At 38.3% G+C, this 27609-nt stretch overlaps 2 protein-coding genes across 2 annotated transcripts in view; both read left to right on the forward strand.

Moving 5' to 3' along the window:
* The window catches only part of ppm1lb (protein phosphatase, Mg2+/Mn2+ dependent, 1Lb), a 44340-nt gene extending 20249 nt beyond the window's left edge, over nucleotides 1-24091 (forward strand). The window contains exons 2-4 of the mRNA XM_011482721.4: nucleotides 12595-12811; nucleotides 18619-18780; nucleotides 20821-24091. Of these exons, the coding sequence (XP_011481023.2) occupies nucleotides 12595-12811; nucleotides 18619-18780; nucleotides 20821-21164 (723 nt within the window). The 3' untranslated portion in view covers nucleotides 21165-24091. The remainder of the gene's footprint in view (nucleotides 1-12594; nucleotides 12812-18618; nucleotides 18781-20820) is intronic.
* A 1455-nt stretch (nucleotides 24092-25546) lies between these two features.
* On the forward strand, nucleotides 25547-26652 carry LOC101157962 (ADP-ribosylation factor-like protein 14). The gene is made up of 2 exons (XM_011482500.4): nucleotides 25547-25979; nucleotides 26207-26652. Exons 1-2 carry the CDS (start codon nucleotides 25665-25667, stop codon nucleotides 26513-26515), a joined length of 624 nt encoding a protein of 207 aa, XP_011480802.1. The 5' UTR covers nucleotides 25547-25664; the 3' UTR covers nucleotides 26516-26652.
* The last annotated feature ends 957 nt before the right edge of the window (nucleotides 26653-27609 follow it).

The raw sequence follows: 27609 nt of genomic DNA on the forward strand, positions 1-27609 counted from the left end.
TTTAAGACAGGAGTGTATGTCCTCCACCCATTGCTTGTGTGAAGGGGGTCTTGAGTTTTTCCAGGATATAAGGATGCGACGTTGAGCCAAAAGCGTAGAGTATGCCAGAGCTGAAGCTTGTATTGTAGTAACCTTGCAGTTTTGAGGAGTGACTCCAAATAGTGCTGTAAGTGGGTTCGGGAGGATCTTTATATTCCATGCTTTTGCTAGGGAGTCGAAAATCACCCCCCAGAAGGCCTGGAGGCTCTTGCACCCCCAGAACATGTGTGTGAGGGTTCCCGTTTCACACCTGCATCTTGGACACGTGTCGTCTGTCCCTGGGAAGATCCGTGCCAGTTTACTGTTTGATATGTGAAGCCTATGTACAACTTTAAATTGTATCAAACCATGTCTTATACAGATTGAGGATTTGTGGATAAACTTAGTTATCTGCTGCCACTGTGTTCCAGTTATCTCCAATCCCAATTCCTTTTGCCATTGTTTTTTCATAATCTCTAAAGAGGGCGCTGCAGCCGTGTTAAACATATGATATAAGTAAGAAATTACCCCTTTTTTTGAGGGATCTAGAGTCAGACATTCATCTATCCAGCTACCTGGAGGAGTCTGAAGAGACGGGGAAAAGTGTTTTTTAACAAAACTACGCACCTGTAGGTATCCAAAGAAGTCAGACGAGGGCAAGTTAAATTTTTCCTGTAGTTGTTCAAAGGACAAAAAATGTCCCTCGTTAAAAAGTTTTTTCAGAGTGTCAATCCCTTTATTTGCCCAGACCTGAAATGTGGAATCAATGAAGGAGGGAGGGAAAAGTACATTTGTAACTATCGGAGCTGAAAGTAAACCTTGTTTGTGTTTAAAGTGAATTCTGAATTGTTGCCATATCTTAAGTGATCCTAAAATAACAGGATTATTGGGGATTAGTTTTTTGTCCAGGGGTAGTGGTGAGGAAACAACAGAGGCCAGAGAGCCTGATATGTATGAGTCCTGTTCCATAATTGCCCAGAGTGGGATGTTCTCATTCTTCTTTGACATACCCCAGAAGATAAGTTTGTAAAGATTAGCTGCCCAATAAAAATACATGTAGTTAGGCATAGCTAGACCGCCCTCCTCCCTTCGTCTCTCCAAAAACTCCTTTCTGATACGTGGTATTTTTTTATTCCAGATGAATATTGATGTTAATCTATCCAGTTCTTTAAAGAAGGATTTAGGGATAAATATTGGTATGGTTTGGAAAAGGAACAAAAATTTTGGCAATATAATCATTTTCACAGAATTTATTCTTCCCGGTAGAGATAGAGGGAGGGATGACCATCTATCATGGTGTTTTTGAAAGTCATTCTGGTAGACATTCAAATAATGCTTTTGCTTGTGTTTTTATCAGTCCATTATTAGTTTTTATTCCTTTTTTTATACCAGCACAAACAATGATTGTAAAATCCTCCTTTGTTTTGCATCCATACTTGCGTATGACAGTCATTTGTGTTGAACCACCAAGCAGCCATGTTTTTAGTGAAAATATTTTATTCTCCCTGCTAAGTTGGCAACCCACGCTGAAGGTTTTTCTTATCTGTGTTGCAGGTTTTGCTCTTATTTTTTTTCTGCTGTGTCGCTTTTTTTTTGGAACAGCACAGAGATTAGACAGACACCTTAGGGATGGAAAACTATATCGCCCCTGGTGCATAGCCTTTTTATTTTCCAGTGTGAACTAGCTGTGACTTGAAACAAGGCAGAAAAAGGTTATAACCCTGAAATCTGTGTTGTGTGTAATATATTTTGCAGTTGGATTCCTTATTATTCATGTGGTGTTTAAAAAAGTGACTGCAAAGTGCAAATACATTTCATTATTGATGACCTAAACACAATGTCAGGAAAGTCTTTCAGAAATTTGGTGTTTATATACTGCACATCCATATGGGAGATGCCATACATCAAAAGATGGATACATGTTTGAATATGCATGGTTTTATTTTTTATTCAGTTTCATTCACCAGTAAACAGGGGGCTGATGATGCCTGCCACCCTGACAGTGTATGAATATTTATGCAACTGATATATCAGTGACTGCTGAAAAAAAAAACACAGGCTCCAGATAGCAGGAATACAAATAAGAACACTCGCCAAGTGTGTATGTGTGTAATCTTTGTGTGGGAACAGTGGAAAATTATAGCCCTGAGACGGTTTGAGATTTAGGTGCATGTGTGTGTCAAAGGGAAAGAGAGGCGTAGCTGACATTTACTTTGGTTTTCGTTTCCCTTTAGGCGTTTTGTGCCCCACATTTGAAAAGAGGAGAATAACACTCTTATTGTGGAAATCTTCTACCCGCTATATGTAGTTTTTTTTTTCTTTTTGTCAGAAAAACAGATGGACACACTGATAGTTACATGACATGACAGACGCAAAACCTTCTTTAAAAAAAAACTGCAGGCCAGCAGTCGAATAATGTCATGGTAAACTTTTCTTTATTTGCCTGACAAAAAGAAAAAAAACATGGATGACAAATATAACTACTTGCCATCTTTATATTCAATCCCCCTTCAGTCTTCTCTGTTTAGAGCACTGGGGTAAATTTAAGTTAAATCGCAGATGCTTTCAACATTTTGATGAAACTAAGCTCAACACTTTTCACAAGAGAAGTTTTTTTTCTGCTGTCATTTTACACCTTATCACTTGTCGTTTCTTTTGAATTTCAATAACGCTTCAGAGACACACACACACACAAATACAAATGAATAACGCTGTCAAACCCTTCTTAAAGCAGGAGCTGCAGAGAAATATTATTTCAAAAATATTTTTAAAAACTGCAACACCTCATTTGGATGGCTGGACGAACAGACGGACAAGAACAGATGGATTTTTCAAGCTAAACTTGAAGTAATTCTCTCCCACATAATTTTATCAATCTCTCACATTATTGCGGAAGAACGTCGGCCTACCATCTTTTTTTTTTTATAGATGGTAGGAATCTTTTTTTCTGCCTCTTTGGTGCAGATATGTGGCTGTGCTGCTTTTGGATCATTTTCCTGCATGGCCTACTTTTGACCAAGCTTTAGCTGCTGGACAGATGGTCTTGAATTTCCCTTAAAATTTTATCTGGTATCCTGAACAATGAATGACCGCCTCAGTGGGTTTAAGGTGCTAGGGTTGTGTGGCTGCAAAAATACCCATAATATTATACTCCTGTCACCTGATTGATGTTGGATAACATTAAAAGGTTTACTTTGCATTTCAGCAGGAGATCATTAAAGTTTTTTTCTGATACAGTTCTGCATGCCTCCTCCTGTCATGGATGTTAACATTTAGCCTACCGGTGCTTGTTGAGCCCTGCAGACTTTTGTGAGGTATTTGTTACCATCTGGGCGTTTTTTTTGTTTGACCTTGAGGTGAACTTGATAGGACATCCTCTCCTGGGTAGAGTGGCCTAAAACACTTTCCACTGCAAACATTTGTACTCGCTGAAAGTCTTTACTCTTTAAATAGCTTTAATAAAGTTTCACTTTACATTTGAACGCAGCTTTGGTTTTTCTTTCTTTGCAAGCTCACGTCCATGACTCCTCCAGACTGACTGCTTTTCCCCTCCTGATGATTATCATCACCTGCATGCATCTTATGACATGAAAAGACAGTTTTTGTTGGGGTTTTTATGAAATAGGAAAATATGAAGTAATATGTTTGCTCACTAAAGACTTTTGAAATTCTACACATCAATGAAACACTCTTCTTTATCTGAATCTCTGGTAAGCGTAATCTGTGTTGTTTAGGAATCCCATAATAAATTGAATGTGGAACCATGAAATGCGTTTTTACAAAAATTTTTTATTGGAAGTGGTTGCTTGAAGACGCGTTGCCGGGCCAGTGTGAACCAGAGAAGTAGAAGAGCCACATTCTGAGGATAATGTACGCCTAAAAGGACAGGATGCACAGAGGCTGAGGAAGATACACTGGCTGGATGACTTGTCCTCCTCTCACTTCATATTTAAAAAAAGGACAGGAAGAAAAAAAAATCTTCTGATTAGTGTGAAATGAGTGAGCTCCTCTGAGGTCTTTTTTATCCTCGAAAGCAGGAGAAGGTGAAGTCAAGTTAATCTTAGAGATAAATCCGGACACCAGGAGTTGTGCAAAGGTGTGTATAAATAGAGCAGGTAGCTGTTAGGTCTAAATGCAGTTCCAAAGGACATGCCTTCTGAGATTTGAACCATTCTCTCTTCATATTTTCTCTTCTGCTCTCCTCTCTTTCTGGGGCGCGGAAATTCATGAGCTTTTGGAAATCTGAGCAGTGCTTATTCTAACCCTTTGGTTCCAGAAATACTATCTTAGTAATTCTGTCTCTTTTTTCATGAAAACTTCCAGTTGTTCGGGCCTCTGTCCTAACTCTGAAAAGCACGACACTTTTTTGTAAATGTGTAGGGTTTATGTTAAGCATGGCAGTTAGTCCTTGTACTTTGTTCTTAATACTTTATGTTTTGCTGGAACGCTGAACAGTTGATACAGATCTCCTGTGGGGTTAATTAGCTTTTACAAGAGGCCTCAGAGGAGTTTTAGCAGTTTGCAGTCAGTTAGAAGCTTTAATGTTGGTCCCGTTTAATCAGCCGAAAAAGAAAAAAAAAAAGGAGGAAGACCTAATATGAACAATGCCCAGATGCAGTTTTTGTGGTAAAACAAATAAGCACTTTGCCTGTTCAGAAGAAACATTAACTTGCAAACATGTCTTCTTTTAGCTGTTTTGATCCCTGAGTAGTTTTCTACAAAAACAAAAACTTGGGAGGACCTTCCAGCTTGGTAATGTATGAAGAGAGTGTGATATTTAGACACAGATATAATTAGATTTCTTGCAGCAGAGGGAAAATTGAGGCATTCTGTGTGGGCAATGCTGCTTTCCGAGCTCAGTAAAGGTGTAGGATGAGAACCTATCCTGGGCCCGTGCTATATTTATTTCACAACACCAAATGACCCCTTTCTCATTCCATTTCTGTTTTTAAGTATTGTGTGTCTTAAAGCCCTGCCACTGAGTTATATGTGCTGTACTCTGTTTACTTGTGTAATATACTTGTGAAATAGACTTTTGTCGAACATACAGATGAGCTAAGACAGAGGAGTGTATGAAGGCATTGAAAAAACATGGACTAGTACAAAACTGTTAAGTTATTCGATTAAAAAGTTATGAAAAAGGAACCCATTTTATAGAAAATATCTAAAATCCAACACTTAAAAATCCGAAATAATTATGTATGAGAAATAGAAAAAAATATATAAACAAAAAAATATATAAAAACAATATGACAAACATCAAAAAAAGGAAAAAGATGATCATAGGTTCCATAGAATATATAAAAAAAAGTTAATAGGTTGTCTGAAAAGCGTTTTCAATAATCAATCATCACTGGGATAATCCACTGTAATAAGATAGAGGTTAATATTAAATACATAAAATGGAAAATAAAAGTTAAATACATGCAATAAAATAAATAAATAAAATAATATATATTAAAACGAATAGAAATGAATAAATAGGCAGGTAAAAGCAAAATTAAAAAGGTGGGTTGTGAGCCTCTTCTTAAAAAAGTCAACGGGCTCTGATCTCAAAAGATGAACACTGAGATAAGAAGGCCCAAGACCATTAAAACGTTTAGAAACCATTAAAATAGTCCTAAAATTTTTCAAACAAGTTCAATTGACTTTGGAAGGACATGCTTAATCCTTCTTACCTTCATTCGATGTTTTCCTTACATATAATCCTCTAACAGGTTGAAATGAAGACTTAAAGTAACATTTAAAGTGCAAATGTGTTTTACAGAGCTATGTTAAAATGGTCCTTGCTTCAGTTATGTGTCAATTTCTGCAACAAACGAGTCTGTGAAATGATTGGGAGCCTTTTCTTGAACCTAAACACTCTATTGAGGCAGCAACCAGGTCATGGACACTGACGAGGAGCTGCAGAACCCAGGCAGCTTTCCTAAACGTGGAGTGTTTGGGTTTAATGAGTTTTCACCTCCTCTAATGGACGCGGCTGTCACTGGGATCCTTCCCTGAGATGTGCGTGTGTGTGTGTGTGTGTTACAGATGGAGATGGTGGCTAATGACTCTCTGATGCAATCAATTCCTGATTGCAAATCACCGCTGAAAGAGTTCTCATCACTTGGTGAGCAGAACCTGTCTCTGCTCACAAGTCTTTTGTGGATTTAGCATGGCCTGGATGTTGTTGCCTCTGTGGTGACATCAGTTTGTTTCTAGAAAAACTTTGAGATGCAATCTGTGCTCTATTTTTTCAAGTGAAGTTACTTGTATTACTGGAAATTTTGGGAACCTTGCAAGGAGACGGTCACTGAGGGGACAGATGTCTAGCCAGCTGGTACTTTCAGCTGCTGTAACCATGGTTACCAGATGTTCTTATCAAACCTGTGTTGCACTGTGCCTCTATTTATGGTCAACGAGAAAAATGCGAAAGTTAAGTGACACTTAATGGACTTGCTGGCATTTGCCACAGTTTCATTTCCGGTCCTTTAAATGAGCCATCTTTATCCAATTTAATATTTTTTGTTAAAGAAGTTTTCCATCTTTTATTTGAAGTCTCCATATACTTCAGACGTTTTTGTCTTGCCCCCTTATCAAAGCAGCTTTGACATTGAGGATTTTTAGTGTGTTCAATGTTCTTCTATTAGACTTTTTCTTAAAAATATAAAAATAACAGTTTATAGAAATAAGTGCTCAAAACACCGTTATGACCGTACGTTTATTATAAAGGGTTTTTAAATTGATGGAAACAAAGGGAAGAGGAAGACTGTCATTCCTCGTCAAAGAGTAGCACAATTTTAATCACCTTAAGGTGTGTTAAATGGTTGAACTGTTCTGGAGCATTGATACATTTCTATAATAAAGAATGAGAATTGGAGTGGGTGGGGTGGGGGGGTGGGGGGTTAACCATCAAATGGTTCCCGGGCTGTGACTGAAGCTCACCGCTCCCACAGGGGAAATGCGGAGAAGACTACTCAGAGATGAGAGAAGACTGATGGGACTTTACCTTTAAAATCAAAGAGTATTTTAAATAGCCTGGTTTTTAGCTGTTCTGTCTAAGTCATATTAATCCATTCTTTTGTCATGAAGATCAGCATTAAAATGACTTTAAGATTTATCTCAATTTACCTCAACGTTTCTGGTTAACTCTACATTCATTGTAATCTACACGATAATATATTTGCAGCATCACTTATTTCTGTTTTAAGGTTCCTTTGTTATTTATTTGGGTTTGTCATTACACTGTACACATGTTGGCATTTTATAACTTTTACTACATGTTTTTTTCTGTAAAATTGCGTTTCTGAGAATGTTTATTCAAATCATTGTGGTTCAGGAGCAGATCAAAAAAGCCTGTAGGTGTGACGCTTGCGCTGCATTTGGCGGACTACAGGTTACCTTCCCCCCTTAAATCTGATGCATCCAGTGTAGACAAATAGATCCGTGTACATCTTCATGTTCTTTGTCCGAGCTGGCATCTGACCCCAAACTCTATGGCTAGATAGTTCCAATATTGCTCGCTATTTTTGTTGCACTGGAGATGTTAGTGTGGGGTTGTGAGGGGCTAGCAAGAGAGAGAGTAAACAAAAGGATCTTGGGAAGTCAGGGAAGGCTTACTCCATGTTAACAGAAGCAACTCAAGGAAATTTTTCTAATGAACTTCTGCCACTCTGCAGAAACCATATTAAAAAAAAAGGTTTAGATATTTTGACTTTGTCTAAAATGGCATAATCAAAATTAAAAGACCACTGGGAACGCCTTTACAATGGGTTCAAAGATGATTGCAGTGGGACTTTAAAGAGCAGAATGAGTCACTTATAAACCTTTCCCCTCACTTCTATTGTGTAAACCTTATTTGAATTATTATATGGGAAGAACGCTTTTTGCATGACCTTAGGCCAGACTCAGAATAAGACGTGAGAGATCACATTTTAGAATATTTTAGCATGTCAGCTCCTTTCAGGTATTTTAAGATTATTCCACTGACATAAAGGCCAAGAGGTTTGCACAGATGGAGGCAGGGATGTAGGCACTGTGTGCCCGGATGGAGTCTCGACACTTTTTCATCAGATCATACTGTGATTGTGTTGACGTTTTCTCTCCAGTCGGCTTTTATCAACTTTTACTGCGCTTTCATTCAAACTCTACTGGGAGATCTGGACAGAAATGGCTCAGTATCAAGACTCTTGGTTCCGCTTGCCATTAGGTGAGCCTTTGTTATTAGTAGAACTACAAAGCAACACACCATGAAGATAACATCCTTCTACCAGCACGAAAAAAACTCTATGGTCAGTAATGAATGCTCCACATCTTGTCTTCATCTTCCCACTATCAGTGCATAATCCAAGATATGTTCAGCAGCACAGGAAACATAATTAAGATCCTGTAAAGAGTATGGTCTTCATTTAGAACCTGTTGTCGATATTCACATAAAGTCCATTTTTAAGTTTAGAAAGTTTAAACTTGCAACAGATCTTTCAAAATATAAAAACAGACTTGTTCTCCTGCAAAATTAAGCCTTTTTCCGTTACAATATCTACAATTTGATCAGTTTATGCATCAATGTGGTTGACTGAACTCACCAATCTTTTTCATAGGGAAAGACCCACTCCTATGAAAATGCTGTTTTTAACATCTTTTCTCATGATGGTGGACATATATTAAAAAATTAGGCTTAATATTGCATTCCAGGGCGTTTCTTTATTTAAATTATTTTGAATCAGGAACAGATGCAAAAATGCTGTTTGAAAAAGCGTACAAGTGTGACAAACAAGTTACTACAGCAGGCCACAAGCTCTGCTTCATTCTCCGAAGTGAATTTCTATTGAACTCCTGCCGCTCTATTTGTCACACACCTAGGTGTGCAAAATTTGTTGTCCGCATTCGGCCCATCTCCTGGAGGAGCGGTGAGCTGCAGACACAGCTGCGCTCGGGAACCATTTGGTTGCTTAACCCCCCAATCCAACCCAGCTGAGTGTCAAGCAGGGAGACATTGGGTCCTATTTTTAAAGGCTCAGCCTGGGTTTGAACCCACAACCTTCCTTACAGGGCGGACGCTCTAACCACAAGACCACTGAGCCACTTTATGATACCCTAGAAAACCTCACACATTTTTTGACTTTGGTCAAACGCAGCATAATCCTAATTTTAAAAAAAAAAACACTCGGAATGCTTTTAAAATAGATCGATAGATGCAACCCGAGCAAACATGTCACAAGAATCCCTGATGCTTTTGTGGAGACAATTTATCAGCTGTAAAGCAACGCTTTCTTATATTTCTGACATTAAAAAAAAAGTTTTAGAAGTTTTAATCAGTCCTGGCAAAGCGTAATTTTTGCAACTTTTTATGCCGGATTTTGCACGTCAGTAATGTAAATATTTTGACTGTATCAGCAGTAAAGCAGCAACCAGTTAATTTGTGGAAAATATACCGGTTTAAAGTATCTGTTTACATCTATATGAAACTTGTCTGGAATAATAAGACCACAAATGGCATTTCTGTCTCAATGTTTTCCATCACTATTATTGCTTTTTCTGGGTTTTATTGTCGTGATGGTTTCTTCAACATTAATTGTTTTTTCTCTCCTTTTTTAATGATGTGCTTGGTAAATGGTAAATGGCGTATACTTATATAGCGCTTTCTACCTTCTTACGAAGGACCAAAGCGCTTTACAGTCACAGTCCCATTCACCCATGCACACACACATTCACACACTGATGGCGGCTCCGCTGCCAAACACTGGCGCCAACCTCCCACCAGAGGCAAGGTGGGGTTCAGTGTCTTGCCCAAGGACACTTCGGCACATGGGCGTGCAAGGCGGGAATCGAACCTGCAATCTTACGATCATGAGTGGACCGCCCTACCACTGCACCACGGCCGGTCACTTGAGTGATGCTAATGAAATGGTGCAGGAACTCCTCTCAAGCCCCATCTTTTTTTTATCTTCTCCAGATCTGCCTGCTTTTTTTTTGTTTATATGCTATTTTCCCATGACCTATCTTACCCCACAGCACTGTGTCAAGTGAAGAGAAAGTATTTTTTTATATTTATATATATATAAACTTCGGTTCTGTGTCTCCCTTAGGGTGTATCTAAACAAATCCTCAAATGGTTTTTTTCTTTTCTGCCTGCTTCAACTTGTGATGGATGGGAATATTCAGAAGGGCAGACTATTTCTAGAGAACTGTGTTTCTGTGTGCCTTTTGCTGGGGGAGGGAGTGTTTGGGTTACAGTGCAGAGACTACAAACAGTGTAGGTGACCCCATTGAGTGTGTGTGTGTGTGTGTGTGTGTGTGTGCGCGCGCGTGTGCAAGATGTTGAAAATGGTGTGTGAACCTGCATGTTTGAGCAAGTCAGGTCTGATATGACGCTGAGCTCAGTAGACGCTCTCATTACTCTCAGAAAAGCCTTCTTTGTTTAGGCTGTTGATTTGTGAGATTTATTTTTAAGATTTATTACATTTATATGAGATTTATTTTTGAGATTTTATGAGATTTATTTTTATTTTCGATTTAGATATTGTGCAGAAGTGTGCAAAACAGTAATAAAAGCAAAAGGTGACTACTTTGAAGAACCTACAATATGACATATTTTCAGTTGTTTCACACTTTTATTGTTATGTATATAATTCCACATGTGTTAATTCACAATTTTGATGCCTTTAGTGGGAATCTAGTGGAATTTTTCAATTGGCTCAAAACTCTACATTTAGCGCCAATATTGCTCCCTATTTCTGTTGGACCGGTAATATTAGGCCGGGGATGTGAGGAACTATAAGGTAGTGGGACAGCATGTAAACAGAGAGCTCTCAACAGCAAGGAGTCCCAGCGGACCAGCCTACAACTCAGAGGCAAATTTCTGATGAACTTCTACCGTTCTGCAGATGTCCTAGAAAACAACTCAAGTTTTTCAAATTTTAGCTAAAAATGGCATAATCATAATTAAAAGACTACTGGGAATAGATCTAAATAGATCAAAAGAGGATCGGAGTGGGAGTTTCAGTGTAAGCCTTTACATTTCTGTTTTTATGCTGGCAGCAAATAAAGTTTGCATAGATGACCCGTTCTATCTGATTCCAGTAAATCATAAAATAGAGCCTCTCATCATATATGCAGTTTTTTTCCCCATGCGTTTCTGGTTTATATATCTTCCTTTATTTATTTTTTTACACCTTTTTTATATTATCCCGTGATTTGTGTCCTCATCTGAGTCTTCATTCCAAAATCTTCTTGTTATCCAACCCTCCTTCCTTTCTTTAATCCTTTAATCTTGTCTTAGTTTTAACATTCAGGGTAAGCAGCAGGCAGGATGATTAAAAACTACTGGATGAATTGTTTTGCTGATTGGTTGTCTTGGTCATGTGAGGTGAAATGGACATGTCCCTGAAGAAACTGAAGGAATTTCTCTTCGTTTTATGACACTCAAGATGTGAGTTCTTTACAGCCATTTTCCAGTGCAATGTGATCTTGAGATGGAACTGCAGATTAGGACACCAGAGACATTGGGTTCATATGTGGGTCTCTGTTGACGCTCCTGAAATGATCATATTCTCTTCTGTGGCCTGGAATTGCTCATTTTTCTTTGAATATTAGATGTGAGAAAAGTGATCTCTGTAGGATACAGATCAGTGGTGTGTCAGCAGTAAGTTATCAGACATTTGTACTTCATGACCTTCTACTGGCTGGTCGTCTGTGAGTGCCCAGCCTTGACAGACGAGTTGCTCCAAACAGGCCGATAACATGCGGGAAAACATTAGCATGGTGATATCTTTTGGAGAAAATGGGTAAAGGTGAGGTTACAGTTTTCATAGATCGTCTGAATCCCACGGAGCTGCCATGGTGTTTTGGGATGCGCTTTATCTGTCCTTATCTGTTTCTTTTTGAGTTATCCTCTTTAACGAGGGAGGAAGGACAAAAGGACATTTGCTGTAGGAGCTCTTTTTTTCTACCACTTGCAGTGCGCTAATGTATACTTATTTGGGCATTTTATCATGAGATCAGGCTGTTACATGCTCAAATCTCTGTGGTTGCAACCTCAACCCAAAGACATACATCCAAGTCTATTTAGATTTTAAAAAACGAAGAGAAAAATAGATTTTTGTTTTTGTTTCTTATGATTCTCTGACACTCCTCATACTTTCAGTGGCTTATTAGACACGGGGGATCATCATGGGGCTTTTTATTGTTCTGTTAAGGTCAAACATGTATAAAATAAATATGCCAGAAACACTAGATCCACACTTTGCATTAGGACTATAGTTGAAATGAGTTCTTCAAAAATATGAGCACTTAAAATATATTTTATCTTAGCTTAGCTGACAATATGAAATACGACAGCACTGAAGTTTTACTTCTGAGAAAGGAGTTTCATTTAAAAAACTATTTTTGAAATATGTTCTTTTAATTCTTATTGCAGATAGAAAACTCTTGTTTTAAAACAACAGTGACAGAAAGTCCTATTTTTTTTTAATTATTATCAAAGATGAGCATCATTTGGATAATGGCTTAGATCCTCTGAAAGATAAGGAGTCTTGTTTTTCTCTGCTGTTGTCTGATTTTTCCTTTTTTTCCCCCTCTTCTCTCCATTATTAGGCTGCTGCTGACTTTGCGAAAGCTCACCTGCCTGAAGCTCTGCGCCAGCAGCTACTGACCTATGAACGGGGGAAAGAGCGAGACCGAGAGAAAGACAAGGAGAAAGATGAGAAAAAGGAGGAGGCCAGCTTTTCCTATCCCACCATTCTGGAGCAGCAGATCCTGACGTTGGACAGAGAAATGCTTGAAAAACTTTCTGCCACTTACAACGAAGCAGGTGTGTTCTGGTGCTTGCATGATCCCACACTTGAGCTTTACTGAGATGCTGCATCGGTTGATTACCTTGAAGAGATCACATCTGCAGAAATGTCAGCTTAGAATACAAAATTAGAAAGCAGAAAAGCATCTGGATGGGTTTTAATATCCATTAGCAACTTTTTGAATGGTTGTAACTTCGTATTTAGTCCAATATTTGATTCTTCATTTAGCTTGCCTGATAATCATTGAATTGTGAGTGTCAGCAGTCCAAAGACTTTGCTTATTCAGCTGTTCAAATACACGTTGATCTTTACAAGGCTTGTAGTAATTACCTGTGATGGGAAGTGGGGAATGAGCGAGTGATGGATCGTGAGTGTCCAGGGAAGGGTCAGCTGGGGGGAACATGTGCGTAAAAGGAACTTTGTGCTTTCTTTTTTGAGTAGGAGTTTTGAAGCGAAGAGGAAGTAGAGCCTGCTGGGATTGCTAAAATGAAAGGAAATGAGGCAAAACCCCAATATGGACACAAAGAGCTGTTGGTTGTGAATGATCTAAACCTTTCGTATGGAGGTGGTGGGTGGGAGGAGCTCAGGGCAGTGCAGGGAGAAGCAGGGCACATTCATAAACAGATTTCTGTTCATATAAGAAATAAGGTCAGGCCAAGAGCATATGGGAACTCGTCATCAAACCTTTTTGTTTTGCAGCAGCCGCCTTATCTGGTTACTGAACAGGAAGGACAAGATTATAATCTCATATCAATGTACGATTGTGAATGCTTTCTCTCACCTCAAGAACTTTGAAGTTCCTTTGTAAAGCTCGTTCTTTTCTGGTGTGGCCCCATTAAAGCCACGGTCCCAGTGGATGTGGGAAACACAAGAGAAATGTATTTATAGCAGAAAAAGACAAGCATCTAAAATTACTAACCTATATCTATTTGTTTGTTTATTCTTCACCAATTTTAGAGTTTTTCCATACACTATTGTTTATGATCTCCATCTATGTACATCTTGAAAGTCAAAATGAATGGAGAAAAAATTTGAAAGGTCTTCTTTCAACATGCAAGTTGTTGGGTTTGTGCCCCCTAATTATTTGCAAATCGTTTTACTTTTACACGCTACAGCACTCACAGCTTTACAGGAAACAGAGTTAAAATTTAGCTACGATAGTTTATAAAGCTACAATGGGATTTTAGGGTTCCACACAAAGAAGGCACTTAAAAGATCTAACCAAGCAAGACGCACAACTATTCACATTGTTATAAACCAGTTTATAAACCAAGAATGGTCTTAGAACCAGATTGACCTTCTGTAAATCCCATTATAAGATCCAAGGTAAGAAAATCTCCAGTTGGACCAGACTCGGTACCATTGACTGTAGACTAGACCTGGACCGAGTGAGTGTGACGTCACCCAGAGAAAATAACTTTCTTCCAGCTTCAACAAAAGGAAGTCAATTCAGTAGCCATTTTTTTGTGATACAGGCATTGCTATGTCGGAACCAGTTGACATCAGCAAGCAGTGATTGGTCCTAGTCAGTCTAAGTCAACATTTCTATGGCAACCACTTTCACCAATCAGAAGTGAGCTTGTTGGAAGTCCACAGCCCTGACACTTGAAACCGGGCTTTGGAGAATCAAAAGTTTTGACGTTAGTAACAGCTGTTTATTTCTCAACAGCTCTGATCAGAAGGTTGCAGGTTTGGTTCCCGCCTTGCCCGCCTGTGTGTCCAAGTGTCCCTGGGCAAGACACTGAACCCCTCATTGCTCCTAGTGGTTACAAGTTGGCACTAGTGTTCGGCAGCGGATCATTGTGTGAATGTGTGTGTGTATGGGTGAATGGGACTGTGACCGTAAACCGCTTTGGGCCTTTTAAGAAGGTAGTAAAGCACGATATAAGTATTTATTAAGTATTTACCATTTACTGACCTCATCTGGTTCCAACATGGCGACGTCTGTATCGCAAAAAATACCAACTGAAATGACTTAATTTAGTTGGGACCTGTAGCAAGTCATTTTCTATAGGTGACGTCACATTCCCTTGGTCCAGTCCTCAAATAGTCAGTGATTCAGAGAGATCTATACACTGTGTAATAGTCATCCTTATAGGAACATTTTGAGCCAAACACCTTGATTTCAGATCTTTAGTTTTCTTATATTTTACATCCTCTTTTAACTTCAGCTTCCTCCGCCTTCATGCCCTCTTAGGTGAAGCATCGGTTTCTTGGTCCTAAGTGTTCTTCAAGTTCCAACAGAGGACATCCTCCTGATCCATCTTCTAAACTGCTTAATGCATTCATGTTCCAAAAACACTCCCTCAGTATTTCATCTTCTTCATGTGGACATCACAACAATCTGGAGTGAAAATCCACCACTGTTTCAGTGAATTGTCCAGTTTGGGCCTCAGACGGTATTTTTCCTTTCCTACCAGCTTTTAAGGGGATGTCTGCTGCGGCTGCAGTTTTGAGTCCTCGTCCCAGAATTTGATTTAACTGTCACATTATACATTGCACCCATCTTTCAACAAGAGTCTAAAATGAGCTGGCTTGTAGAGCAGATTCTAGCACAATACACAGATGCATTTGATTCAGCTCTGTTTCCTGGACAACAGTGGGTTTATTGTGCTGTTTATTCATCCTTGTTCATCAACAAACCCCATCAATTTAAGAAAAACACAGAGACTTACATACCTTAATAAAAGCTACAAGAATGGTCTGATTGCAGATTTTAAAAATTCTCTTTTTTATTGTCTGCTTTAGAATCCAAACAGGCTCTGTGTTTAACAGAATTCTCCAGTAGGTCGATAAGGTAATTCAGGTATGAAGAAAAAAAAAAAATAGAAAAATAGAATAAAATTAGGAGAAGTATTTTTACCTTTAATGTGCCTGCATGTCAGTGCATAGTAACAAACATTTTTGATGCAAACATGACAATATTTCTCTCCATGAGGGGGAATAAGTAGCACATCTCTGTTGAGGTTGTAAAGGAAAATTGCAGAAACTGTATTTGATTTTATTATCTAGCCAAAGTGTCTAAATCCTCATTGCCGTAGTAGGCAGCATCCCAAGTAGCAAAAATGTGAAGCAACAACTTTTTTGGGTCAAACTTTTTGAAGAATATAAACCTAAATAAACCAATTCAACAAGATGACTGAAGAGGAGTAGAAGGAAGAACTAGGGGTGGAACGTTTTATTTTAACAACAATTTGATTCATTTATTATTTGTGGTTTCTGATATAATTCATATTCGATATATTTTTTCAATTTGGGCGTATACAGTTTTTGACGATACAGAGGTGTCTGTTTTTCTTCAGTAAAGGGAATGAAGAATCAAATTGAAGCACAAGTACAAAACAAAACCCTACTAAAGTATTATGTTTATCATACAAAATGGTAAATAAGTGGTCCAAATGTTTTCCAGTGACATGCTCCCTTCAGGATGCAGGGATTTTACCAAGCGTTTTAAAGTGATACACATGACTCCACACGGTGTCAGAATTTGCAGTGCAGGGAAATCTTAAGTAAAGCCTGAGTGTGAGTGCACAGATCCTAACTAGATGGCTGATAAACTGAAATCCTAAACTAATTGGATGTTTGCCTGGCTCGGACAAACCAATAATTAACACAAACATGGCAAATTTAAAACTGTGCTGCTTTTTTCAAAAAGGATGCTGAATTTATGTTTGGCATGGTCAAGCTAATTGGGGAAGGATGTGCTCTCAAAGCACCTCAGTCCATCATTTCCATCACCATGGAAACTAGATAAGGATAATTAGCTGGACAGTGCGGCACAGGGCTGGGAAGGCATCGGGATTAGTGGTGCGTGCAATTATGAGGCTAAAAGAAACAGATCTATGAAAGGATTCAGTAACTCATTTACAACTCATTTGCTTTGGCGTGCCTTACAGTTGTGGTAGTCACCCTTTCAGCTTTTCTACCTAACTCCGTTACTTAATTTGTGGTATTTTTTTGTTGTTGTTTTTGCTACTTGAAGCTGTAAATACATGCTAAAATACAACTTTCATAACATCTTTTTTCTTCTACTTTCTCTAACTCTGATCCTCCCCCAGCTCTCTTCTTTTTTCTGTGCTCTCACATTTCATTTTATCTGCATCCTCAGCAGCCCTTTCTGCTCAAATGCTGACTTTTAGGTACAGCAAAACATAGCTGAGCTGATGGATTTCACTCTTTCGGCAAAATACTTCAGCGTCATAACCAGACGTGGAGCTTTAAAGCACATTTTGAAATGTGCGCGAGCATTTGTTTGTTTGTTTTTTTACAGCATTTGCTTCACGCCTGTCCTCTGTCTCCCGTGAATTCTTTTGTTTATGAATTCTGGGTGAGTCTGATGTGCCTCTGCTTCCATCTTTATGCATGCACTCCCTCCCTCTCAGTATGGGTGGTCCATCCTCAGGTGGTGGTGGTCCCCCTGCTTTCCACAGTAAATCCCCCTCCCACTCTCCATCATTTTCCTTACTGTGTAAGAGCAGATGGCCTTACGGACAGAGCTGGGATTTTTTTCTCCTTAACTTTACTAGGACTTGTATAATATGCAGTAGATTCCTGGGATTTACCCCATTTTTCCTTGTATTTCATAAAGTATTTTAGAAATATAAATGATAAGATTTGCTGCATTTCTGCCTCATTGTCACAATCTCCAGCATTTACAGACGAGTGCAGGAGAAAGCATAAGGAAATTAGTGTCTCTGGTGTTTTTAACATCCTTTTCTAGCATTTTTCTTATGATGGAGGACATAAAGATAAGATAATTAAGCTTAAAATTGCATTTCTGTGTATTTCTTCATTTAAATTGTTGGGAATCAGGAGCAAATAAAAAATGTTCTTTGACAAAATAGCTCATTTGTGAAGTAAAAAATACCCTAGGTGAGTCACAAGCTTCCTGCTCTGCTCCATTCTGATGCATCGACTTGCAGACAAATAGATCCATCCTTTTTTCTTTTTCTCCATCTGAGCTGGTATCTGGCTCTAAACTGTACAGCTGGATAGCTCCAATATTCCTCGCCATTTCTGTTGCATCGGCAATGTTAGGTTGTGAGGGGCTGTAAGCTAGTGGGAGAGAGTGTAAACAGAACGATAACAGGAAATAGGGATTGGCTTACTGTGCACCAACAGTCACGCCCCCAACTCAGAGGCGATTTTCTAATGAACTACTGCTTTAGAAACTGTCCTACAAAACAACACAGGTTTTGTGATGTTTTTTGTGGCTAAAAACGGCATGATCACAATTAAAAGACCACTGGGAAAACTTAAAAAAGATCAAAAGATGATCAGAGTGGGACTTTAACTTTTTATTAAAGTTTCTTGTGTTTTCATTTTTAAAAAACTTAAGTCTTTTAGAAAAATCGGTTCACACTACTACATTTTGTCTAAACTCTAATATGATTCACTTATAAATAATTATTTGTCATAGCTGCATAGGGAGCCGGTTTAGCTCGTGCTGGTTTGCGGCGCCTTCCATCCATGAAACCAGGGTTCAACTCTGGGCTGCTCCCTGTTCTCTTCTCTACCTCTGTGCCGGTCCCAAGCCTGGTTTGAGAAGGTTGCGTCAGGAAGGGCATCCAGTGTAAAACGTTGCCAAGTTTACCATGCAACTTGTTCGTTGTGGCGACCCCTGATGGGAGAAGCCAAAAGAGGAAGAAGATTTAGCATAGACAGATGAAAATATGGCAAACTTTTATAGTTCCACAAGACAACATTCAAAATATTTTTTTTCCCTATTATTATTAATACAGTTTGATCGTTCAACCGTCCTTAAATCCACATGATTCTCATGTGTTTCCCTCTCTGGTTTTCGCATATATCTTCTCTGTTTCAGGCACTACATGTCTGGTGGCTCTGCTCTCTGATAAAGAGCTGACTGTGGCTAACGTCGGAGACTCTCGTGGAGTTTTGTGTGATAAAAATGGGAAAGCCATTCCTCTATCGCATGACCATAAACCGTACCAGCTCAAGGAACGCAAGAGGATCAAGAAAGCCGGTGAGAAAGCTCCTACAATGCTGATTGAGTTTCCTTTTTTTATGCTTTTCATCTTTTACTGAGCTGAAGAACAAAGCTAAAACATAAGAGAATAACAGACCTATGTTATGAAAGGGCAAAAATATTTTTTCTTGTGATCAAAGCTCATAATAGTTATCCTTTCTTCTTACTTTGTGTTTCCTGAGCTGTCTTCATAATTCACTGACGGTCAGCTTCTACAGCAGAGTTATCCAATGGAACCAGGAAATGCACATGCTTTGAAGCTTGTGTCACAAATTTCACTCCAGCCCATACTGCAAACCTGCTCTGCTGAGGAGGTTGAAAGCAGATTGCCAAATTACTCATTTGAATGGAAGCTCAACATCACCACCTATTGAGCAAATGTGGTACTGGCAATGCTTTTGCAGTGAAAACCTTCATCTTCTGTCCTAAATTCTCCTACAAACAAAGAAAAATTAGTTTGTCCCTTTTCCAACATGTTGCTGTGTGAATACAAATGCTAATTCCAAATTTTCACTTACAATTACATGGATAGACGTTTTCTGAGCATTTTGTGATGAGACAGATCTACACAAAAGCAGAGAACGAGAAGTTATGGACTTTAATATTGTCATTTTAATTTTGGAAGTTTTACCATAAATGTGTTTTTGTCACATTTGCCTTAGACTACCTTTAAGTCTCAACTCTACGGTGGCCCTGAAGTGCAAATCATATCAACAAATCATTCGAAGCAAAAATGAGTTAGAGATCCTAACGACAATTATAAAGCAAAGCAAATGTTTTTTTTTTAAAACATAAAAAACCAAAACAATATTTAAGAAAAAACAAAAAGTAATTTCCAGAAAACAAAATGAAATTTTAAAAAATTAAACAATGAGAAACCGGAAGAGCTAGGTACTATGGGACATCACTGATTGGATAATGATATGCAATATCGCTTCATCTCAAATAAATTTCGGTTGAATTAATGGACAAACATCATCATCCAATCAGCGATGTCCCATAGCGCCTTTTCCGGCTTCTGTAAAAAAGAAAAGAGGACATTTCGGACGGCAAAAGTAATTCATAGAAATCAAAAATGTTATAAAACGAAACACAAAGCCACTGTCCAACTTTGCTATTAAGCATTATCCACCAAAGAAATATTTAAGCTAAATCTAACTTGATATTATGAAACTATCCCCATCATGACGCTGCCACCACCCACTACAAGGATTTTTTTTTTCACAGTCCTAAACCTTTTCACTATAGTTAAAAACTGTCAAGCACATTGTACCAAAATGTATTTGATGCAGAGGTAGATTTGGTCGACCTCTGATCGGAAAGATTGCGGGTTCAGTTCCTGTCCTGCCCACCCATGTGTCAGTGTCCATGGGCAAGACACTAAACCCCACATTGCTCCTGGTGATTATAGGTTGGCACCAGTGTAAGGCGGTGGAGATGCCACCAGTGTGAGAATGTATGGACTTACTGTAAAGCACTTTGAGTCTTTTATGAAAGTGGTAAAAATCAATTAATTAACCAATCGATTAAATGATTAATAGTAACACCTCTTCCATTTACCATTTATTGCTGTGTATTCCATTAGTTTATTCAGAAACGCATAACAACTCTTTCACTTCATTTAAAACATTGGTTCATAAAGGCTCATATGAGTTTGGTGTTTCAGAAACATCGATTTTTTTTTTTTTTAATTCGTAAAACATCACTTAAATAAATATGTTTGTGAAATAGTTTTGATAAAGAAGAAAAAAAGCTATATTTCTGCATAAATAGTGAAGTTCCTTTCATGAATACTTACTTTATATATGCAATACACGTCATAATACGTGACATTTTTTATAAAGATGTATCTTTTGTTCTTGTTGAGATAGGAGCCGGTTAATTGATGCCTGATTGTATTTGATAGTTTTTGTTGTGACGTATGTTGTATTTTTATTTCATTATGTCTCAAAATGAAGGAAAATTATTATTTACTCTCTATCTTAGACTCACTCCTCTCCTTCTGTTTCTTATCCCGTCTTTCTGTTTCCTCTGCAGGTGGATTCATCAGTTTCAATGGCTCATGGCGCGTCCAGGGCATCCTGGCTATGTCTCGTTCCCTGGGCGATTACCCGCTGAAGAATCTGAACGTGGTCGTTTCTGACCCAGACGTTATGTCCTTTGACCTGGACAAGCTGCAGCCTCAGTTCATGATCCTGGCATCAGACGGCCTCTGGGATACTTTCAGCAATGAGGAGGCAGTTCGCTTCATCAAGGATAGACTAGATGAGCCGCACTTTGGCGCCAAGAGCATTGTTCTCCAGTCTTTCTATCGAGGTTGCCCTGACAACATCACCGTAATGGTGGTGAAGTTTAAAGGCAAAAGTGGTGAAAAAAAGTAGTTCCTCCCGCCCACGGCATGTATATATGATGGTTTGAATTCATTTACGGTGGAAGATTTAAAGCTGCTTTTTGAACAAGAACTATTTATATCGTAGGTATTTACTGCAGATAGCCCTTGAAACCTCACATAAAACACTTTTTCTCTTTCTAATCTTTTACCCTACAAGTGTCACAAACCTGTGAGTGCATCAAACAACTACACTTTTAACTGTGTAAGTGTGCACTGGAACGAGTGGAGGTAAAATAAAGACAGTATTCTCTTAGAAATAAATGTACACAATTCTTTCACTCTAAAGCAAACCGGGACTGAGAGGTTTAAGCTACATTGTTAAATCCTTTTCTGTCAATTTGTACATGTACAGTTGAAACCAGAAGTTTACATACATGGCATAAAAACACACATGCTTTTTTTTTAAATAAAAGGAAACCTTTCCTGTTTAAGGTCAATTACAATGGGCAAAAAAGTTATTTCTATTTGCTGAATGTCAGATTTATGAGAATATCTTTTTTTTAGAAAAGTTTTTATTACTTTTATTAAAGTCAAAAGTTCACATATGCAAGGTTAAAGACTTTAATTTTTGGAGACATTTCCTGTGGGCTGACCATACCAAAATGAAACTGTTTGGCCACAATGACCATCGTTATGTTTGAAGGAAAAAGGGGGAAGCCTGCAGGCCTCGCAACCCCATCCCAACTGTAAAACATGGGGGTGGTAGTAGCATCATGTTGTGGGATTGTTTTGCTGCTGGAGGGACTGGTGCACTTCACGAAATAGATGGCATCATGAGGAAAGAGAATTATGTGGAAAGCAACATCTGAAGACATCAGCCAGAAAGTTGAAGCTTGGGCGCAAATGGATCTTCCAAATGGACAATGACCCGAAGTGGCTTAAAGATAACAAAGTCAATGTTTTGGAGTGGCCATCGCAGAGCCCGGATCTAAACCCTTTTGAACATTTATGGTCAGGGCTGAAAAGGCGTGTAAATGCAAGGTGACCTACAAACTCAGCTCAGTTACACCAGTTCTGTCTGGAGGAATGGGCCACAATTCCTACCAAATCTTGTCAGAAGCTTGTGGAAGAATATCTGAGATGTTTGACCAAAGTACTGCAGTTTAAAGGCAATAGAACCAAATACTAATGGAATGTATGTCAACTTTTGACTTTGATCAAAGTAAAACAAATTAGTTTGAAAACCGTAGTCTCATTATTCTATCATTTAGCAAATTGTAATTGACCTAAAACAGGAAAAGTTTACTTTTATTTCATGTTGTGTGTTCAGTTGTGTGGTTTTATGTTGTGTATGTAAACTTCTGGTTTCAACTATAATATCCCATCATTCATTTTCGTCAGAGGCAGTGGCGACTCTGTTTCCACATTGTGAATCATGTCATTATTTAGCCTTATGTGATCAACGGCAAATATGAGATTTGTTTCTCTGGAGAGCTCATACAAGAATACTTGCATAAAGAAAATCTAATTGTAAGAACAGGTGTTTCTCTCTTTTTGTTAAATTTGAGCTTTTTTACAGGACTGCTAATAATTTCTTCTTTCGAATCTCACTTTATTTAAAACTTTTTAGTTTTTCAAAGCTAGGCTGCTTCACCTAGAAACTCTTTCAAGACCTCTGTTATACGTTTTATTGTTTTATCTAATAACTGAGGCTTACGGGTCTCAAACTCCGTGTCCTGGTTTTCTTGTTTGGGTCAACTCACCTAATTTATGTCAATGTCAAAATCTAAGAGTCCTTGATGTTATGCTCCTTTTTTGTAGGGGTTGATTCTAGGTACGTACCGGTAATTAAGAGCAGAGCGTTAAGATATATTAAGGAATTGCTTGGATTTGTAGCATAAAACTAGTTTGAATAAACATGTTTGTATTTTAAACTTGTTACAATTAAAAAAGCGGAAGTCCTGGCGTGTGTCTCATTAGGAAGAAAGAGTCAGTTTGCACCATTTCCTAAATCGTAAAGGGATTTATTTCATTTTAAAATCTTAATGATGTATTTTATGTTAAATGATATAGAAAACACCCCTTTTTAGTTTTTGTATCACTCAAGCAGTGTTGTGGCCTTTCAATGAAATTACATTGAGTTTGAGAACCTGCTGTATGTAGTTTGTAGAAGCTTAAATTACATTATTTTCCAATATGAAGAAAGTCATAAGGTAGTCATTTAAAAAACAAACTTAATACACAATTTATAATTTTCTTTTTTTTTTAACAGATTACTTGTTTAAAGGCTAGGAAAGTGACCACCCAGAACAACATTTTAAAAATTTTGTTATGCATTTTTTAAATAAAATATGTTTTATATTTTTAACATTAGAAGTTCTTCAAACTAACTTTTTTAAATTAATTTACTAATTAATTTACTTAAATGAAATGATCCATTCTGGTTGATTACATTTTTCTTTGGACAAAAACAATCCATTTTAATTTTTACAGTACATTAAAAACTGCATTTGTGTTTTATTTTGTCTTATTCTGGTGAAATTACATGATGTTGCCTTATTTTTAATTTTTTTTCTGCCAAAACTATTTTGTGAGTTTTCGGTGAAATGCATTTGATCGTGCAGGGCAGTGCAGTGGAGGATGCACGCCCCATATCTTGTACCTTCATTCAGATATTATGTGTTGAGTGACTGTTTCATGAGGTATGAAACATAAAGATGAATGTAAATACCGTCATCACGTGACTACCAGCTCCACCCAAACATGCAGGTTATTACAGCTGTCCCTGATCCTAAGCTAACTGCAGAGATGTAAATACATGAATTCCAGATGAAACTGTCTGTGCTTTTTTTTCAGGATCATGTCATGATGTACCTCACTGAATGTTTCTTGCCTTTGTTATTTGTTTTGATGACTTTAATACACTGCTAAAAGTTTAATAAATTGAACATTTTAAATTTGAAGACCACAAAATAACTGTTATGTGTGTGTGTGGGGGGGGGTTATTCAAAGGATTCAAAGGGGTTTATTGTCATATGTACAGTAAGGAAATGAATTTCCCTGTACAATGAGATCCTTTCTTTGCTGTTCGCTCTGAATGCCATAAGGTTAAAGGTTAAACAAAAGATAGGATAGGATATTTACAGGATATCTGAAACATTCACACCAGATATAAAATATAACTATGCAGTACAGTGTACAAATCAGCTGTTTTGCACATTCAGCTGAGAATAACTGTTCAAAAGAGACTTTCATGAGCTAAACAGTGTGGTACGCATGGATGTTGTTAAATATTAAGATGTAAGAATTGAAAAAATAAACAATGAGTATGCGCAAAGGGGCTGTTTGTTGTTCCAGACTCCTGTCAGCTGTTAAGGAGTCTGATGGCAGAGGGAAAGAACGAGTTCCTGAGTCCTGTAGTCCTGCACTTCACACTCGTGTACCTCCGTCCCGAGGGGAGGAGAGTGCACAGATCTCGTTGCAGTTGGGTGGGGTCCTTGATGATGGAGGAAGTTCTCCTGTGGATCCTGCGTTTGTAGATGCTCTGAAGCGAGGGCAAAGGCGTCCTGGTGATCTTAGTCGCAGTCTTTACCACTCTCTGCAGGCATTTGCAGTCCATGGCAGTAGAGCTGCCGTACCACACTGTGATGCAGCTGGTCAAGATGGACTGTAGAAGTTGCTGAGGATCTTTGTGGACATGCCGAACTTCCTTAGCCTCCTCAGGATGTACAGCCGCTTATGAGCTTTCTTCATCAGCTGTGTGGTGTTAACTGTCCAGGTGAGGTCCTGGCTGGGGTGGACCCCCAGGTATTTAAAGCTGCTCACCCTCTCCACTTCCAGACCCCGGATAAGCAGCAGCTGATGAGGGTTCCTCTACTTCCTCATGTCCACTATCATTTCCTATGTCTTGTCTGTGTTGAGGGTGAGGTTGTTGTCCTTACACCATGTCACCAAAGTGGCCACCTCTCTCTTGGAGGCTGCTTCGTACACTAGTAAATTTCTTATCAGCTTACAGAATTGTTTTCAAAAATTGAACACATCACAAATTACGTGTACAAACTAAAAGTAAAATAATGTATTGAATGTTAATAGTTGATTTACTGATTGTGCAACTTTCTTCCAATATTTATCATCTATAAAAGTGTGCCAGTCCTTGGATCAAACCACCTTTCTCCATCAGCTGGGGACACCGAAGCAAAGCTGTGAGGTTAGTGCTGATAGACATTCAGCCAGGAGGGAATTTGATCTTCCCATTGTTTCAACTGAACTTCCTGTTTGCGGCAGTGTTGGAGGACTTTGGGCACGTGGGACGTGATTCTACATTCTGTTCTCTGGTTGTGAGCTGCATGTATGCACTGTCACTGTGGGTAAAAATAGCTTTCCTGAAAGCCGTGACAGCATGAATTTGGTCACAGAGGGGAGGGGTCACATGGTCTTCTTAAGGCACCAGTCTCAATATAAGCTCACAAAGCACAGACACACAAGCCTTCATACAAACTCAAGAGGATAAAGAAACTTTTCTGAAAGGGAACTTGTGCTCCACTGGAACATGGGTACGCGTGGATCCAAACCCAAGAAACAAGCGCAGGTCTTGATGCTGGGTCTGGACGGCTCAGGGAAGACAACACTGCTCTACAAACTGAAATACAACGAGAGCGTGGTAACTGTACGGACGGTGGGTTTTAATGTGGAAACCCTGGAAACCGACAGGAGCAGTCCAGAACTGACAGTGTGGGATGTTGGGGGTCAGAGGAAGATGAGGCCCCACTGGAAGCATTACTATCCTGACACCGCTGGCTTGATGTTTGTGGTGGACAGCTGGGATGAGAAGAGGCAGGATGAGGCCTGCAAGGAACTCCATCGGGTATTTCAGTTCATGTCTAACCTTGATCAGAAAAAAAATACAAGTGTTCCTATGTATATATGCATTTTTATTGTTTCTGAAGCAGTGAATGCAATACTAAAAAACAATTATTCCGAAACAAGTTAAAAAAAAAAATCTACAAACTATTCATCAAAAAAAGGGAACAAAATAAAAATCTTGATTTTGTTGATTTTAATAATTTTATTATTATTCTTTTTACCTTTTAGGTTCTGAGACACAAAAGTCTTAAAGAAGTTCCTCTTGTAATTCTGGCCAACAAACAGGATCTCCCTGGTTGCTGGAGTCCAGAAGCCCTCAGCCTGAAACTGGACCTGAGAAGGGTGTGTGCTGGAAGGGCGTGGTTCATTCAGCCCTGCTCAGCCGTCACTGGGATGGGGCTTGAGGAGGGTTTCAGGAGAATGGTGTATTTGATGAAGACTCCACTGAGGCAGACTCAAGAGCACATCAAGTTAACGATGAAAGCAAAAGGCTTGAAGTTCACATCAGCAAAAAAAGTCTTTTTTTGTTGCAGCTGATATCTCTTTTGTTCATGCTGGATTTACTTTTGTCTTCTTATGCTGCGTATTTGCAGACAGCAAAGCGGATGCATCTATGAGCTCAAAGAGGTTAGGGAGAAGGGCGGCTTCCCAGAAATCATGGAACAAGCAGAAGATCTGCTGGGAATAAGAAAATAAGAAACCAAGAGCATTAAGGGAAAGCTTTTGGGTTTTGAGGATATACATTTATATATAGATATATAAATAGATATCTATATATCTATCTATCTATATATATAGATAGATAGATATATGATATATATATTTTTATTCAAAATGTGTTTGTCTTCTGAAACAAAATGATATTGATTTAATGACTTGTACCAAATCAGTGAGAACTTAACCCTTGTGCTTTCCTGTGGGGTCCAGATGACCCGATCCTTACATTGACGTGTTCTTCCTACCATGACAAAGGTGGATTAAGGTGAATAGGATTTCATGTAATCCATGGACACCAGTGAAATCATTGAAGAAAAAATGTTCAGCGCACTGTCTTGTGGGGTCTAGATGACCCAACTCCCAATGTTAAAGTGACTCAGATAGCACAAAGGTTACAGCAGATTTATTAGTTCCCAAATGAATAAAGTAAATCTCTCATGTTGATGTTTTTTTTAATATTGGAACTTCAAATAAATGTAATTTTTATGAAGATTTTGGGTTTAAGGTGTTAAATATAAATATTCATAAAATATTATGGAAAAGTATAGTCATTTCCATGATTCCATTGAAAACATTGTCCAGATTAAAATAGTTTAAAACATCCGTGCCCCGCAGAATTTGGACAGATTTCACCACAGTATTCAGATTTACTAAAAGTTTGTTTTCGTGGTTTTAATGAGGTGGAACCCAAATTTATGTAAAAATAAATAAATATTAGAAATCAATTAAACAGTACACTATATTCAATTTTTAGATCTAATTATCCAAATGAATAGACTTTTCCATGATGCTCTATTTTTAAAATGGTATTCAATAAAAATCGTGATACTACTGATAATTTTGTAGTTGTAATATCGAATATAATGGCAACATGGTGTGAAACTGGGAATTACATTTTTAGCATTGTATTGTAG

This window comes from Oryzias latipes, chromosome 13 (genome assembly GCF_053564925.1).
Source record: "Oryzias latipes strain Hd-rR chromosome 13, Olatipes_Hd-rR_3.1".
Lineage (NCBI taxonomy): Eukaryota > Metazoa > Chordata > Actinopteri > Beloniformes > Adrianichthyidae > Oryzias > Oryzias latipes.